General features: G+C 33.4%; 2 protein-coding genes, 1 long non-coding RNA gene and 1 pseudogene across 11 annotated transcripts; 3 read left to right on the top strand and 1 right to left on the bottom strand.

Annotated features, from left to right (window-relative positions):
- Positions 1–1,481: 1,481 nt before the first annotated feature.
- On the bottom strand, positions 1,482–4,601 carry LOC104721133 (uncharacterized). 8 transcript variants are annotated; one of them, XR_015578285.1, is made up of 7 exons: positions 4,354–4,601; positions 4,048–4,117; positions 3,889–3,958; positions 2,528–3,780; positions 2,389–2,435; positions 2,123–2,301; positions 1,482–1,738 (listed from the first exon to the last, which is right to left on the bottom strand). It is a non-coding gene; the product is annotated as an uncharacterized LOC104721133 (long non-coding RNA). The 8 variants fall into 8 exon arrangements; XR_015578284.1 differs by having other exon boundaries at positions 2,123–2,435; XR_015578278.1 differs by lacking the exon at positions 4,354–4,601 and having other exon boundaries at positions 2,123–2,317; positions 4,048–4,346.
- Positions 4,602–8,765: 4,164 nt separating this feature from the next.
- Positions 8,766–11,454, top strand: LOC147948447 (uncharacterized; annotated as a pseudogene). The gene has a single exon (XR_015578246.1). The product of XR_015578246.1 is annotated as an uncharacterized LOC147948447 (transcript).
- Positions 10,363–10,974, top strand: LOC147948448 (uncharacterized). The gene has a single exon (XM_087466894.1). It carries the CDS (start codon positions 10,363–10,365, stop codon positions 10,972–10,974), a length of 612 nt encoding a protein of 203 aa, XP_087323020.1.
- Positions 11,455–13,626: 2,172 nt separating the features above from the next.
- Positions 13,627–14,682, top strand: LOC104721123 (uncharacterized). The gene is made up of 2 exons (XM_010439042.3): positions 13,627–13,975; positions 14,060–14,682. Exon 2 carries the CDS (start codon positions 14,077–14,079, stop codon positions 14,479–14,481), a length of 405 nt encoding a protein of 134 aa, XP_010437344.1. The 5' UTR covers positions 13,627–13,975; positions 14,060–14,076; the 3' UTR covers positions 14,482–14,682.
- The last annotated feature ends 975 nt before the right edge of the window (positions 14,683–15,657 follow it).

Here is a 15,657-nt window from a genome sequence, read left to right as displayed (position 1 = left end):
CACGGGTTAAATCTAAAAACAGTAAAATTTTCTATTTTTATAACCATAAAAAATTCGATACGGTACAAATGTAACATTATTATAAATAAAACTAAATTATTGTCGTGTGTCTGCGGTATACAACTGATCAAATTTTATATCCTACTATATTAATTGAGAAGTACAAATATGAAACTAACCTTAAAATGTGTAAAAAATTACATTCAATTGCCACTAGACTAAATTAATTAAGCTTAATTAACTAATTTAAATAAATATAATTGAATAATACTCACATATCAAATATTAAAAAATCTAAAAAAAATATTTTCTCTCTCTAATAAATTATGGACGAAATTACTAATTATTTTCTTAAAAAATATATAAACCAATCAGAATTTTAAAAACTAAGATTTTATATCCAAGTATACAAAACAATTATTTTTAATAACTAAATTCGAAAATTTTGTTAAGATTTCAAATTATGATTCTCCTATCATCTTTATTTTATTTTATTTACAAATTGTTTAGAACTTTCATATAATACATATAATTAATAAAATGCATATTTTTCTGCTCGTGATTTGAATTTTTTAAAATGAAGATATATTACTCAATGTATGAAAATATGTGTTTTAATTTCCACATTGGCGGGTTGGTAAAACTAAATTTATATAGATGATAAATTAATAATTTTTATTTACTCACAATTATTATATTAAAATTACTATTTTATATTTCACAAAATATGATGCAAATACAACAAATAAACAATATAAAACTGTAATAATACGTCAAAAATAAAATACTATAATATTCTAAAATAATTAGTATTCAAATAGACTAATAGATTTACATAACAATTAAAAATAAATATTATCTCAAACAAAATATTTTTTTTTTTTAAAAAACAATAATTTTATTATTCTATTATAAAAAAATTTTAAAATGTTGACCCGTGCTTTAAGCACGGGATATATCCTAGTTTAACAATTAAAATGCAATTATACAATCTTAAACACTAAACAAAAGAAACAAAATTAACAAACAAATACAATTTTTTAAAATTTAGTTTTTTTTGTTGTAAAAATATTGTCCCGCAGTGTACTGCGGGTTAGAATCTAGTTTTTATATATACTGCAAAAATGTGACATCACTTTGGCAAGAAAAAGAAAGAGTCTTGGCATTGAAGAAAGAAACGTGTGACTTTATTCTATGGCAACTTAGGCTTCATGTTGAAAGTCTTGGCATTGAAAATTTGAAATGGAATCTTCTATTCAGCTTTTGATATATATTTTGCTTGACAACCGTTAGATCCTCACATTCAGACAGAGTATACAAAACCCATCTTCTTGAGACAAAAATATTAGACAACTTGGAAACTAAGGTGTCTCTTGCGAACCAAGTATTGTGAGCTATTAAACTCCATCTATGAAATGAATCCCGTTAGATATAAATGGAAAGACTCACTAGGAAAAAAAAAAGTGTGGATCTCAATATGATTCTAGCATATTTCTATTAATTAAAATGTATCTCTATATTAGTAAAAGAGGAGTACAAAATTACTTCCGGGTCGGGTTAAAACTAAAATTAACCCGAAATTAACTATTTCGGATTCGGGTTAAAATAAATCCGATAACTATACTTGGGTGATCCAAATGAGACAACTACAATAAATCCTAGCTGTCAGCTCTCCCTCCAATTGCTCGAACCAAATCCGAATGTAATCCCGAATAACAAAATCCGTTAAAGCGCAAGCCTACACTTTAGGCAACATTAAAATCAATTAGAGGAGATATGGTATATAAATCTTAACAAATGGAAATATATGTTTTTACGGGATCTCATTTCTTTCTCCTACGATTTCATATTCATACTTCTAAATATATGATTAACAGATTAACAGATTTATCGTTTTAATATTCACTAAATATCTCTAACTTTACCTAATATATATGATTAGCGGATTCTTAGTCCCGTAATCAAATCTCCAAAAACTGTATCACCAACTCATTCGACTAAGATTCGACTAAAATTACGGAAATTTGATTACCTAATTAATTGTTAAATCAATTACGATAATTTTAGAATAAATTCTACTCTACCTATAAATACTCATTGCTCATACACATCAACATCATACCTTCCAACAAATTTTTCCAGTGATTCTCACATACTCTTACGAAATGGCTGCCAACTTAGAAGTAACTGATCTTGCTGACATCAAACCTTTCAAGACTGTTTGGAAGGTCCAAGTCAAAATTATCCATAGCTGGCAGCAATATACCAGCTACTCTGGTGAGACCCTAGAGATGGTCCTAGCTGATGTCTCGGTAAGCTTACCAACAATACACATAAAGTTCATACCTTTATATTCGAAATATTTAGTCGAATTATTTAGTCACTTACTATGAATATGTTTTCCTTTTCTCTTTAGGGTACTTTGATCCATGCGACTGTGAAAAAACAACAGCTTCATAAGTTCAAGCGTATGATCGTCCCTGGTCAATGGAGAATCATTGAGAATTTTTCATTGACTAAGGCTTACATTTTCTGAGGGTTCTGCAATATTGATTTTTGTGCTTCCATATATATTGCAGGTTACTTTTGGAGGAAATCAACTTCATATGAGCATGTAGAAGTTGATCCCGTCTCAGTTTCAAAAAAAAAAGCTCAAACAATTTAATTTTCTATTTTATAGACTTTTGCTAAATAAAAACCCAGTATTATTACTTTCTCTGTCTTTAGAAATGTGTTACTACTACAAAATATTTCGATAAAACAGGGGAAAACATGCTGTTCGATACATAACATCTCAACATCTTAGTGAATTAGTAGAAATATTTTATTAAATAGGCAAACTATATTATAAAGATTTTAAATACAGTAAGAAGACATTTATGGAATCAGGTCAGAAAATATTTTTTTAGGTTATCATCAGTAACTACTTTGCTTATTTGGGTTTCAAGAATAACTGGAAATACGTGATTTGAGTATATCACAAATCATAGAATATCCTTTTTCTATATTCATCTCTATATTAGTAGAAAAAGAAATTGGAAAATAAAAACCCTAGATGGAAAACCTTTATAAATACCACTATACAGAGAGAATAGGAAGTCTCATTCTTAAAAAACTATTCACTTTTCTAAATTTTCTCAAAAAACTTTTGTGACAGAATGGATAGTTGGAAAGAAGCGAAGAACATCCAAGATCCATTGCTTGCGGCTTGGTTCGATCTCAACAAATACTGTCCAGAAGCAAGAGGACTAACGTTTGAGGACATTCCATTGTACTTTACTTGGAATCCGAAAGAGAAAAGCTTCGTAAGACGGAAGAGAACAAATGGGAGTAGAAGGATATCGTATATGCCAAGTAAGTTTGAAGGTCAGAACAGCTTGAAACTTCTTTTTCGTTTTCTAAAAGGACCACAATCTGATAACGATTTGAGGACTTATGATGGTGTCGTCTATGACTCATACAAGGACGCATGTATGGCCAGGGGATTAATACAAGAATGATTATTCTTTTTGTTTCTGTACTTTTAAAAAATTTCTGAATTTTCCAGCTTTATCATGTGTAAGTTGTTTTGTGTTTTCATTTTTTGAATGGAAATGATATTAATAAAGGATCTCTTTCTTTTCTAATTAAGGTTGGCTAACATTTTACCTAAGCTTTTATATGCAACAACCAATCAAACATATCAATATGAGTTTTTAGAGAAGATAAGAAGACTTACCATGTTAAATTATTGTTGATAACTTCATCTCCAATCTGAGTAAGAAGATTCCATGAAAGTGCCTGAAAAAAATTACAGTATTTTAGTATAGTCCGTTAATAGTGTATAAGGAATATGAAATCAACTTACGCAATAAACTTGGTTTAGTTTACAAGACTAGAAAAACTCACAGTTTAATCCAGCGTACATGATGTTTCTCTGTTTGTCCGTCTCTTTGGTTAGATCTCATTCGCATATTTACTGAAAAATGAGGACATATCAATAAGACCATTAAAAATTAAAGCAACGTATACACTTCTACTTAAAAAGGAATATTGCAATGGTCTCACCTGAGCAAGAAGTGTACTGTCTCAAAGATTGGACGATTTTGACTTGAATCCGAAAGCCAGTCTTGAATTGCTTGATGCCATTTGTAAACAATAATGAGAAAATGAACCAAAGAAACAGTTAAAAATTGAAGCTTCAATTCATATATAATTTACAGGCATTGCTGGAGGAAATATATCGATCGACTTGAAAAAATTTATGAAAACGAATTCTAAGAATTACTCAGAATGAAAACAATATTAATCAGAATTGAAACCCATTAAGGTAGTAATATGTAATTTGATTTACTGTAATCATAATCAACTTACCCAATTAATAGAGATGTGTCGGAGATTTGTAAACCACACACCCAAATCCAAAGTATAATGAGGATTGCATGTTCTTGATTACGGCTGCCTCCCCAAAATTGGATAAAAGAAAACAAACTGGAGTGTGTAATTGAAATTATCGTGTTTCAATCAATTTCTGGTATAGAAATTGAGATAATCAAATGTTTTGAGAGGTGGAAACGCAGTCGACGATGTCTTTCAGTGAGGGAGATCGAGAAAGCTCTCAATTCTACAGAAAACGTTTGTTTAAAAAAAAAATCAAAAGTCATTGCCGATTTTTGTTCTGTTTTTTATGATTTTTTAATATCCTTAAAACCCACTGTCAGCCCAATTAAGCCCAAAACAACACAATTGTTTTTTGGTCTATCAATTATATTTACTACAAAACGTTTGTATATTAAACTGAAATAATGTACTCAAGAAACATAGGTTACATTATGTTATAAAGTTAATTTCATGTATATTTCATCCCTTCATTGTTATCTTATAAAGTTAAAATGAACATGTATATACAATTTTCCCCCGCGCTGTAGCGCGGGTCAGGTCCTAGTATAGAATTAAAAAATTTCGCATAAAACTCTCATATGATTAAGAGGAGATTATGATGACTATAAGTATTGGAGATGACATCAACAAAGAAGATAGTGGATACGATCCGGATGATGATTACATGAAGAAAAGTGTGTTTTGACATTAGCCAGAGCACCACCAATACCATGGTCTTTGAGAAAACCTGTGAACTCAGCTAAATAAACACCAGAAGTGTCTGGGACAAAATCGATAAGCATTTCACCAAAGGAAACAATTAATGGTGTAGCCATCGTTTTGTGAAAAAAAACTAACAAATTACTCAAAACAGGAAATGTTATTACACGAAACCAAGAAACTTTTCTTTATTAAGCTGGAGAATATGCAACAGGGAAGGCTTGAAAAATGTGATAAGCATTAATAAAAAATATCCAAAATTTGTACTAGCAAAAACTCACTCCAAGCTTTGACTACTGTAAAAACCCTTTAAATTTATTACAAACTATCTCAGTTCTTAAGTAAAGATCAATAAATCTTGGTTTGATAACACAACGTACCAAATTCCCTGTGAACAAGGTATCCTACTATATTAATTGAGAAGCACAAATATGAAATTAACATTAGAATGTGTAAAAAATTACAATGAAATACCATTATAAATAGTACAAACAAGGATAGAACCATTAAAGGTACTAAACATAATTAGTAATCTAATTAAAGATATTAATTGGCCTAAAACTAAAAATCAGTGCAACTAAATACCAATATACTTGCATCTAAAATAAGACATCATTATAGTTTCTCTCTCATACAGTCATACTCCTTCTCTCCAATTTACATGAAGGTGAAAAAAACAATAAGATGAAAAATCCCCTCAATGACACAATCTATAGGTAATTATGATTTGATATTATCATTAGAAAAAATTTCACAAAACTAACATATTTTATAACTGCTAAAAAAGGTTTTGAGAGATAAATTGAAACAAGCATAACCAGTGACGACATACCCGTCCGGTGAATAGAAGCAAAATACGAGACGATGATTTGTCAGCCTCTTCAAGTGGTAGATGTAATTTCCACATAAGTTCACTTATTTAATTAATTGTAAATGAATCACTCTGTTCATGTCATTTTAAAAGGGAAAAATGTCATTAAAATTCCCAAGTCTACATTTTTGTTGATTTAAAGCCCGAACTCTGCTTTTGGAGAAAAAAACACCAATTATTTGTTGACTTCCAAATAAATCGCAAAATCTCGTTGACTTAGCCTTTTGAGGCACAACGTTAAGTGGTCAAACGGAAAAATTAAACGGGGTTAATTATCCATTAACGATATCCGTTAATAGCAAAACGACACTGTTTATAACACCCTAAAACCCCCAAATTAAGAAATCGATTCTCAATTTCCCCAATTCACAAACCCTAATCGATCTCAATTTATCTTTTCTTGTTCACTTTCTCTTTTCTTCTTCGATTTCTCTCTTCTTCTTCGAGTTGATGAGATGAGTTCTAGCTCAGAGACATCGGTGGTAGCTTCATTCGACCATGGAGTGCCATTGAAGTTTGTTTGTGGAGCCGATGTAACGATCTTTACATCGAGAACTGAAGAGAACCTTGGTCGACCGTTCTTCCAGTGTATAACAAAAAGAGATCTGGAATATTCTCGTCATCGAAGATATCATGTTTGATTAGGGTTAGATAGATTAGGGTTTGTGAATTGGGGAAATTGAAAATCGATTTCTCAATTTGGGAGTTTTAGGGTGTTATAAACAGCGTCGTTTTGCTATTAACGGATCTCGTTAACGGATAATTAACCTCGTTTAATTTCTCCGTTTGATCACTTAAAGTTGTGCCTCAAAAGGCTAAGTCAACGAGAGTTTGCGATTTATTTGGAAGTTAACAAATAATTGGTGTTTTTTTCCTCCAAAAGCAGAGTTCGGGCTTTAAATCAACGAAAATGTAGACTTGGGGATTTTAATGACATTTTCCCCATTTTAAAATGTAGATGATTTCAGAAGAATATGGTGAGCAAGTTTTTGATTGCATTAGTTAAGAAGAATGAACTAAAACAACATTACATAAATTCTATAAAAAACATTCTTAACATACAAATTTATTACATATAAGCAAACAGAATTTAAATCACAAAGGATTATTAATAACATAACAACAACAAAAATTATTACAAAAATTTATAATTCTTTGGATAATTTCAACTAATTGCTAATTAAAAAATATATATTTAAGGAAGAATTCTGGTATCCTGTCTAAATTACCCAATCTATTTTAGTAAACATTGTTTAATTGAGTAATTATTTAAAAGAGAATGAACATAAGACAAAAAATTATGATGGATACGGGACGAGACAAGACAAGATGGGATGAGATGAGACGAGAGAGGATGAGTTGGAGTGTGAGGGGATGGGATGGGACAATACGTGTTTCCCGTTCTACAGTAAATACGCTTAGGTTTATTTTTAAAAAAATTTACATGAAAATAACACACCTATGCTACAACACCCGGATTAATATAATTCTTAGTCAATTTACGAATTTAAAATTTATAAAAAAAAAAAGATTTTGTCCCGTGCTACAGCACGGGTTACTACCTAGTTTATATATTATTCTTAAAGTATTAACTCTTTTAGTTAGATGCATTATCTTGAATTATTAAGGAGGGTGTATTCAAACCATGATTTTGGAGAATTTGATGGGATTTAGTAAATTTAGAATTTTGATAGATTTTAGGGAAGTTGATATGATTTTCTGTAAAATTCTTTCAAATCCCACCTAAAACCATGAGATTTGGATTTCTGTATTTTTAACTAAACAAATCCTCTAGAATCCTCCAGAATCCTAAAAGTTATTAAAATCCTAATCCACAAAACTGTTTTGAATAACAGTGGATTTTAAAGTAGATTTTTAAATCATCAGTTCAATAACAAGGGATTTTAATAGATTTTAAAGTAGATTTTTAAATCATCAGTTCAATAACAGTGGATTTTAATAGACTTTTAAAAATCCATGATTGAATAACATAGAATTTGTAAATTTCACACAAATCACTTAAAATGTCAATTTGAATATACCCCCCTAAATTTTGAACAAATCTTATGGAATGATGATATTAATAATTAGTTAAAGAGTCATTATACAGAGCTAATTATATACATTTTCTAAGGGTTTTAAACCTTAAAAGAGCCATTGTCAAAACTCCATGATTAGAGTTTACAAATCTCTCCGATTCTATATCAACTCGGGTTCCAACAGCTCAAGTACATGACTGTCCTCAACGATTCTAGGGTAAATAGGAAGAATAACAGAACAAATCTCTCCATATTCACCAAAAAGAAATTATTTTCTTTATAATAGGGTAAAAACATTAATAATTCTAGTTACTATTTGATTCTGTCGGGACTGAAAATAATTTTTTTCTCGAATTTGGCTATTTATTTGCACAGAACATTGTGGTTATGATTTATTTTTCTTTTTGGATGGCAATGTGATATTGATTTTTTGTATATATATATATATATATATATATATTTATATATAGTTTCATTCTGGACTCGGAATATATTTGGTCCAAGTGGTAAAAAAAAACAAAAACAAAAACAATTTTATACTTGAATTTCGGAAATCGGAAGGTAGACAAACACGAGATAGATAGAATTTTAGACCACCCTCTTTTGGTCTTAAGACCTTCTTTCTCACTCAGTGTCTTTCATTAGGTTGAGAAGAGAACTTTAGTCGGGAATAACACGATCCCTTTCAGCCGCATTCTCCTGTTTACTACTCTATGTCTCACTTTTAGATCAAATTGTCAAAGCTTTCTAGGGTTTGTTCTTATTGTTTTCTGAGATTCTCGAAAAGTTCATTTTCTGAGTCTTTTATTTCAATCTTCCCTTTGGTTCTTTGGTATCTTTGGTTAGTAAGGTAAAAGAGCCATTTATAAGTCTGTTGAATAGAGCTGTGTTTTTCTTTTGAACACCTAATTATGTCATCTGCGATGGATAAAGCCCTCATGGCTATGTCTCTGGAGGAAGAGGAAGAGGAAGAGATGCCTTTTGAGATGCCGTACCTACCGGAGTTCATGTCGATGGAGAGGAAAGCTATCAGTTTGGTGGGTAGAACTCTTAACCCAAAGTGTCAACCTATGAAGAACCTTATTAAGGATATGCCACGGAAATGGCAAAAGCCGGGGAGGATGAGGGGGATTGCCTTATCCCAGGAGAAGTTCCAGTTCATCTTTAACAATGAACATGATTTACAGAAGGTGTTAGCTAAAGTCACTCATACTTACAACGATTGGTCGTTGGTGGTGGATAGGTGGTATGAACATCCTCCAGCGAATTATCTCCAGTTCATTCCGATTTGGATTCAGATATGGAACATTCCAATCAATTACTATACGGCAAAACTCTAGGAGAATTAATTGGAGAAGTAAAGGAAGTTGCTTTTGATCCTGATAAGCCGCAAGTTCAAGAGTTTGTTAGGGTCAAAGTGTTGTTTGATGTTTCTCGCCCGCTGCGTTGTTCTAAAGAGGTGAAGCTTCCTGGTGGGGGTTCCACTTTCGTTAAGTTCCAATATGAGAGGGTTCAAAAGGGGTGCTATCAATGTCAAAGGCTGACTCACGAACAAGAATCTTGCCCTATTGTTGTGAGGAGGAAAGAAGAGGTTTTGGATGCCAGAAAGGCGGGCATTCCTGTTCTGAAAGTTCCCAAACCTTTGTTCTTAAGAGAAAACGATCCGCTGTTTGGTATTCTGAGAGAGGATCAAGTTGGTCTTGACCCGGCTACAGGTAGGCAGAGGATTGCAGCAGATGTTTTGGAAGGGATGAGGCAATACCTCTTAGAGAACAATAATGAAGATTGGCAAATCAAAGCTGATAAAATCAGGAAGTCTGTGAGTGAAGTGGAAAAATATCTGAATGCCAAAAAGACAATTCTGAGATTGGAATCTGCTCCTCTAATTCATCAGGATGTCAACAAAGACAAAGGTATTGTTTTTGGGTTCGACACTTCTTTGGGGGTTCCTATTCAAGAGAAACAGAAAGTTCTTATTTCTGAAAGTCGGATTGGCGAAGACAGTAAAAGCTTGGGAAGTAATTAGCTTATGGATACTGACTTGTCCTACGGTTCTGAAGACTTTGGTAACTTCTTGGAGTTATCTCAACCTTTTCAGGATTGGGAAACCGTGTATAGGCCTGGTCTCTTTGAGGCTGGTACTTCCGGCCTGAATCATAAAAAAAACAAACCGAGAAAAAGGCCACCGAAATATATCAGAAAACCTAAACCTAAGGTTGCTTCAGAGGGCTTGAAGATTCAGGAGATTAAGGTTGGTTTATCTAAAGGGGTAAAGGAAAAAAGAAAAGCAGAAGTTGTAGGAACAAGCACTGCCAAAATCTCAAAGCTTAATTCTGCTTTGGTGATCCCAAATGAGGGATCACCCAATGGTTAATGAGCATCATCAGTTGGAAATGCCAAGGTTTGGGACGGTCTCATGACTTGGTGATTCATAGGCTCAAGGAGTTGCGTAAAATGCACTTCCCTGAGATTTTATTTCTTATGGAAACAATGCAGTGTAGAAATAGTTTGCTTGATGTACAATGTCTTCTAAGGTATGATAGAATGCTTACTGTGGACCCAGTTGGTAAGTGTGGCGGTTTGGCCATCTTTTGGAAAAGTAGTGTGCAGTTGGACATCATGTATGAGGATAAGAATGTGGTGGATGTCCAGGTTCAGTTTGGTTCCTCCAACTTTTTCCCGTCGTGTATATATGGAGACCCTGATTTTAGTAAGAGAAGTGTAGTATGGGAAAGAATTAGTAGGATTGGAGTTGGCAGAAGGGATAGATGGTGCATGATTGGGGACTTTAATTCTATTCTGCATAATGGTGAAAAAAAGGGAGGTCCCAGAAGATGTGATTCTACCTTCAAGCCTTTTTCAGACATGTTGGATATGTGTGGAATGATGGAGCTGCCCAGTAGTGGAAACAAGTTAACCTGGGCTGGCAGGAAAGAGATCCAAAGCAGACTTGATAGGGCTTTTGCTAACAAAAAAATGGTGTAATTTCTTCCCAGCAGCCAATCAAACCTTTTTGGAAATGAGAGACTCGGATCATAGACCAGTGTTGCTTAGTTTGGTGGATTCTCAAGACTCTTATAAAGGGCAATTCCGATTTGATAAAAGATTTCTCCATAAACATGATGGTGAAGATTGCTATCAACAATGTTTGGAAGCCAAACGTCCAGGGCTCGAGTTTCTTGGTTTCCCAACGCTTGAGAAACTGTCTAAAGGCGCTGAGTTCTTGAAAAAAAAAGAATATTATGAATTCTCAAACAAAAATTCATGAGTTGGAGCGGGTCTTAGAAAGGGTGCAGTCTGCAAGATGACCGAATATTCATCAAATTCACATTCTAAAAAGAGAATTGGCCAAAGCTTACAGAAATGAAGAGGTTTATTGCAGGCAAAGGAGTCATCAAAAATGGTTGAGATCAAGAAATAAAAACACCAAGTACTTTCACGGTTTCGTCAAAGGGAATAGGGCAAGGAAAAGGATAGATCAACTTAAAGATGCAAATGGTGTTCTCAATAAATCAGTAGCAGCAAAGGGAGCAGTAGAATCTGAGTATTTTATCAAGCTTTTCAAGTCTTCTTATCCGCAGAGCTTTCAGACGTGGTTTGCTTGTTTCCCTGCAAAAGTATCAACGGAGATGAATGAGAGCCTGATTGCCACTGTCTCGGCAGAAGAAGTGAGAGAGGCTGTTTTTTTCATTCATCCTTCGAGTGCTCCTGGTCCTGATGGTATGACGGCTCTGTTCTTTCAGAATTGTTGGTCTACAGTTGGTCCTCAAGTTACGGTAGAGGTCAAAGGATTCTTTGATACAGGTATTTTTCATGCAAATTAGAATTATACCCACTTGTGTCTTCTTCCTAAAACGTTTCGTCCGACAGACATGACTGACCTAAGACCAATCAGTTTCTGTTCGGTTCTGTACAAGATCATATCTAATATTTTGGTGAAAAGATTACAACCGATCCTTCCTCAGATTGTTTCAGTAAATCAATCTGCTTTTGTCTCGGAGAGGTTAATCACTGATAACATTATGGTGGCACATGAGATTGTTCATAGTCTTAACACCAATCCTTCTATTTCCTCTCAATTTATGGCAGTGAAGACAGACATGTCAAAGGCTTATGATAGGCTGGAGTGGAGTTATTTAAGAGATTTATTGGTGGTCATGGGGTTCCACCACAGATGGGTGCAGTGGATAATGTTTTGTGTCACCTCAGTGACCTTCTCGGTATTAATCAATGATCAACCGTTTGGTATGATAACTCCTCAGAGGGGCATTAGGCAAGGATATCCCCTCTCTCCTTTCTTCTTTGTCTTGTGTACCGAAAGCCTTACACATCTTCTAAACCAAGGTCAGGGTGAGGGTAGGATTCAAGGAATTCAATTCTCTAATGAAGGTCTGGAGGTTCACCACCTCATCTTCGCGGATGATGGCCTTTTCATGTGCAAGGCTTCTTTAGAACAATGCAGTTTTCTCCTAGAGACGCTCAGTAAGTATGGTTTGGCAATGGGTCAACTCATTGATCTCTTTTGGTTCAAAAGTGAAGCTTAATGTGAATATCAGTAGTCAGCATAAGTTGGATATTGCTAATGAAGGAGGAGCAGGGAGGAGCAGGCAATTATCTGGGTTTGCCTGAATGCTTTGCGGGGTCTAAAGTGGAGCTGCTGAGTTATATTAAGGATAGACTGAAGGCTAAACTATCTGGCTGGTTTGGTATATTTCACTCTCAAGGAGGGAAAGAAGTTCTTTTGAAGTTTGTGGCATTGGTAATGCCAGTCTTGCTTCAAACTGCCAAAGAAAACCTGTGAAATTTTGTCCAGTGAAATGGCTGATCATACAAATAAAATCCATTGGCAAAGTTGGGAGAAACTTTACTTGCCTAAAGATGAAGGAGGTATGGGTTTCAGGGATATTCAGTCATTCAATCAAGCATTACTTGCAAAACAAGCTTGGAGGCTTCTGCAATTCCCAGATTGTCTTTTTGCACAGCTGATGAAAAGTAAGTACTATCCTCAATCTGATTTCTTATCCGCTGCTCTAGATGCTAGACCATCTTTTGCCTGGAGAAGTATTCTGCATGGGAGGGAGTTGCTTATTCGTGGTATCCGGAAGAATATTGGTAATGGGAAGTCTTTTAGAGTATGGATTGATGACTGGATTGAGGATGGTGATGAATGGAGAGCTCCTTGGAAGAGGAATAACTTTTTTAATACTAATCTTAGAGTGTTAGAGCTTATCAACTGGAGAACTAGGCACTGGGATGCAGAAAAACTAGATTATCACTTCTTTCCCGGAGATATTACGAGAGTCAAAAATATAAAACCGGTGACGGAACTAGAGGACTTTTACTCTTAGAAGTTTAATAAAAGCAGTGATTTCTCTGTAAAATCGGCCTACTGGTTGGTGTCTCACTCAAACACCTCTAAGGTTAGGATTGCAGCAAACCAAGCTCCTTCTACGAATATTCTAAAAGCTGAGGTCTGGGAGATTCTCACTGATCCAAATATTAAAGTTTTTCTGTGGAAGGTCCTTTGTGGTGCTCTGCATGTGGCAATGGCTTTGACTGGTAGGGGGATGAACTAGGATGAGAGATGTCAGTTTTGTGGTGGGGAGGAAGAGACCATCAATCACATGATTTTCTATTCTTCTATTGCGAGGCAAGTTTGGGCTCTTACGTATCCCTTCACCGGAGGGTGGTTTTGAGAATGGTTCAGTCTTCTCAAACATTCAATACCTCTTGTCTAATAGGAAAAATGCACTTTGGCCTGAAGAGTTAAGAAGAACCTTTCCGTGGACTATCTGGCAAATTTGGAAGAACATAAACCTTTTGGCTTTCAAAGGCAAATTCTTCTCTCCTCTTGAGTGTGCTCAAAAAATTAAAGAAGATTGGATTGAATGGTCTGAGGCTCAGATTGAGGAGGGTGAGGAGGAGCAAGAAGTAGTTGGTCTAGTTATCAGTTCGGGTGATATTCAAGGCAGCAGGAAATTTAAAGGTAAGATTTCTTGGAAAGCTCCGCCCGTGAATTAGTTGAAGTGCAATATTGGGATATCGTGGTCCAACAGAAATAAGTTGGCAGGTTGTGCCTGGGTTCTCATGGATCATGATGGTCGGGTTTTGTTGCATAGTTGGAGAGCTATGTCCAGGCTGAAAGATAAACAAGAAGCTCATTTCAAAGGTTTCTTATGGGCAATCGAGAGCATGAGGAGTCATAGGGTTGACAATGTTATTTTTGCTCGGCAAAATGAATGTTTGGTTAATTCGACTATGAAACCAGCAGCGTGGCCTTCTTTTAGATACCAATCTATGGAGTTTAGTCTAGCGCTGAAGCGGTTCAAAGCTTGGAAAATTCTTTTGGAAAACTCATCTTCAAACAATGGAGCCCTTCTTATTGTACAGAGTGTTACAAATGATTGTACGTTACAATCTTATGTGGCCGTGAGTCATCCGTCGTGGTTGGATGGATTGTTTGCTGAAGAAAGGAGAGTCATCTCTGCTTGAATTTGAGTTTTTAGTGCATATGGCTCTTATAAAGGAGCTTATATTTTGGACCTTAGCCTTGGTTTTTAGCTGTGTGGGCTTTGTGTAGAAAAGTTACTTGGGGTTGTTGTAATCCTTGTTAGCTTTGTTCTCTCTAGTTGGATTTGTTATGTAAATGCAACCTTCAATCTATATATAATAGCAAACCCATTTTTTGTGTCATTTTCAATCCAACGGCTGAGATTAGTTCTATTATTTCATCTAATGGTTGAAACTTATTAACGATCCCAACAGTTGCAAGTTTTTTTCCTGAAAAAATTTGAATACATACCTCAAACTTAATAGGAAATTTGAACTCTATACTAAATCTTTTAAGACTTTGAAAAGTACCATATGGGTTGAACTAAATGACTATTTTGACTTCAATTACAAATTAAATTAAACTAAATATAATATAATATAATTAAATTAATCTATTTGAAAAAATTATTTTTAAAAACATTGTGTTAACTAGATATTCAGAATTTTGCTGAATAGTCATTTAAAAAATGATGAATTAATTTATTGTATATGATATTAACCAATAACTAAAAGATTAAATTAAGATAAAATAAAGAACATGTGCCCTTAATTTATAATTAATTAAACTTAAAAAAATAAACACAAAATAAATAAACTCATCATTGTTAGAAAATTATTTTTAAAAATCACTGTTTATAGTTTAGATATTGAAATTTTTTTGATAATGATGAAGTAGTTCATTATGAAAAATATTAATCAATAAAGAAAATTAAAATTCAGGTAAAAAAAAATAAAAAGTGGTTTTATAAAACATAAACAATACAAAAATGACAAAATCACATATATATTTTCTCCAACTGTTAAATAACATTTATTTATAAATTAATTTCAAAATTAAATTCTATTGTTATTAAATCACTGTTATATTTTCTCGTTCCCTCTCCGACTGTTAAATAACATTTGTTTATAAATTAATTTCAAAATTAAATTCTATTGTTATTAAATCTTCTAGATCGTGAATCACAATCAAATAATCTGTTACTCAATCATGATTAAAGATCTGGTATTATAGTAATTTAATTTAAAAAATTTATTATATAAAGTTAAAATAAAAGTAATTAGAATTATTATATATTTTAATTTTAATAATTATATATATTTACTTTATTTTGAAAA

The sequence above is a fragment of the Camelina sativa genome, chromosome 2 (assembly GCF_030686135.1).
Source record: "Camelina sativa cultivar CO46 ecotype springtype chromosome 2, ASM3068613v1".
NCBI classification, from domain to species: Eukaryota; Viridiplantae; Streptophyta; class Magnoliopsida; order Brassicales; family Brassicaceae; genus Camelina; species Camelina sativa.
The sequence above is the reverse complement of the archived record's forward strand: the minus strand, read 5'-3'. Positions and strand labels throughout refer to the sequence as shown.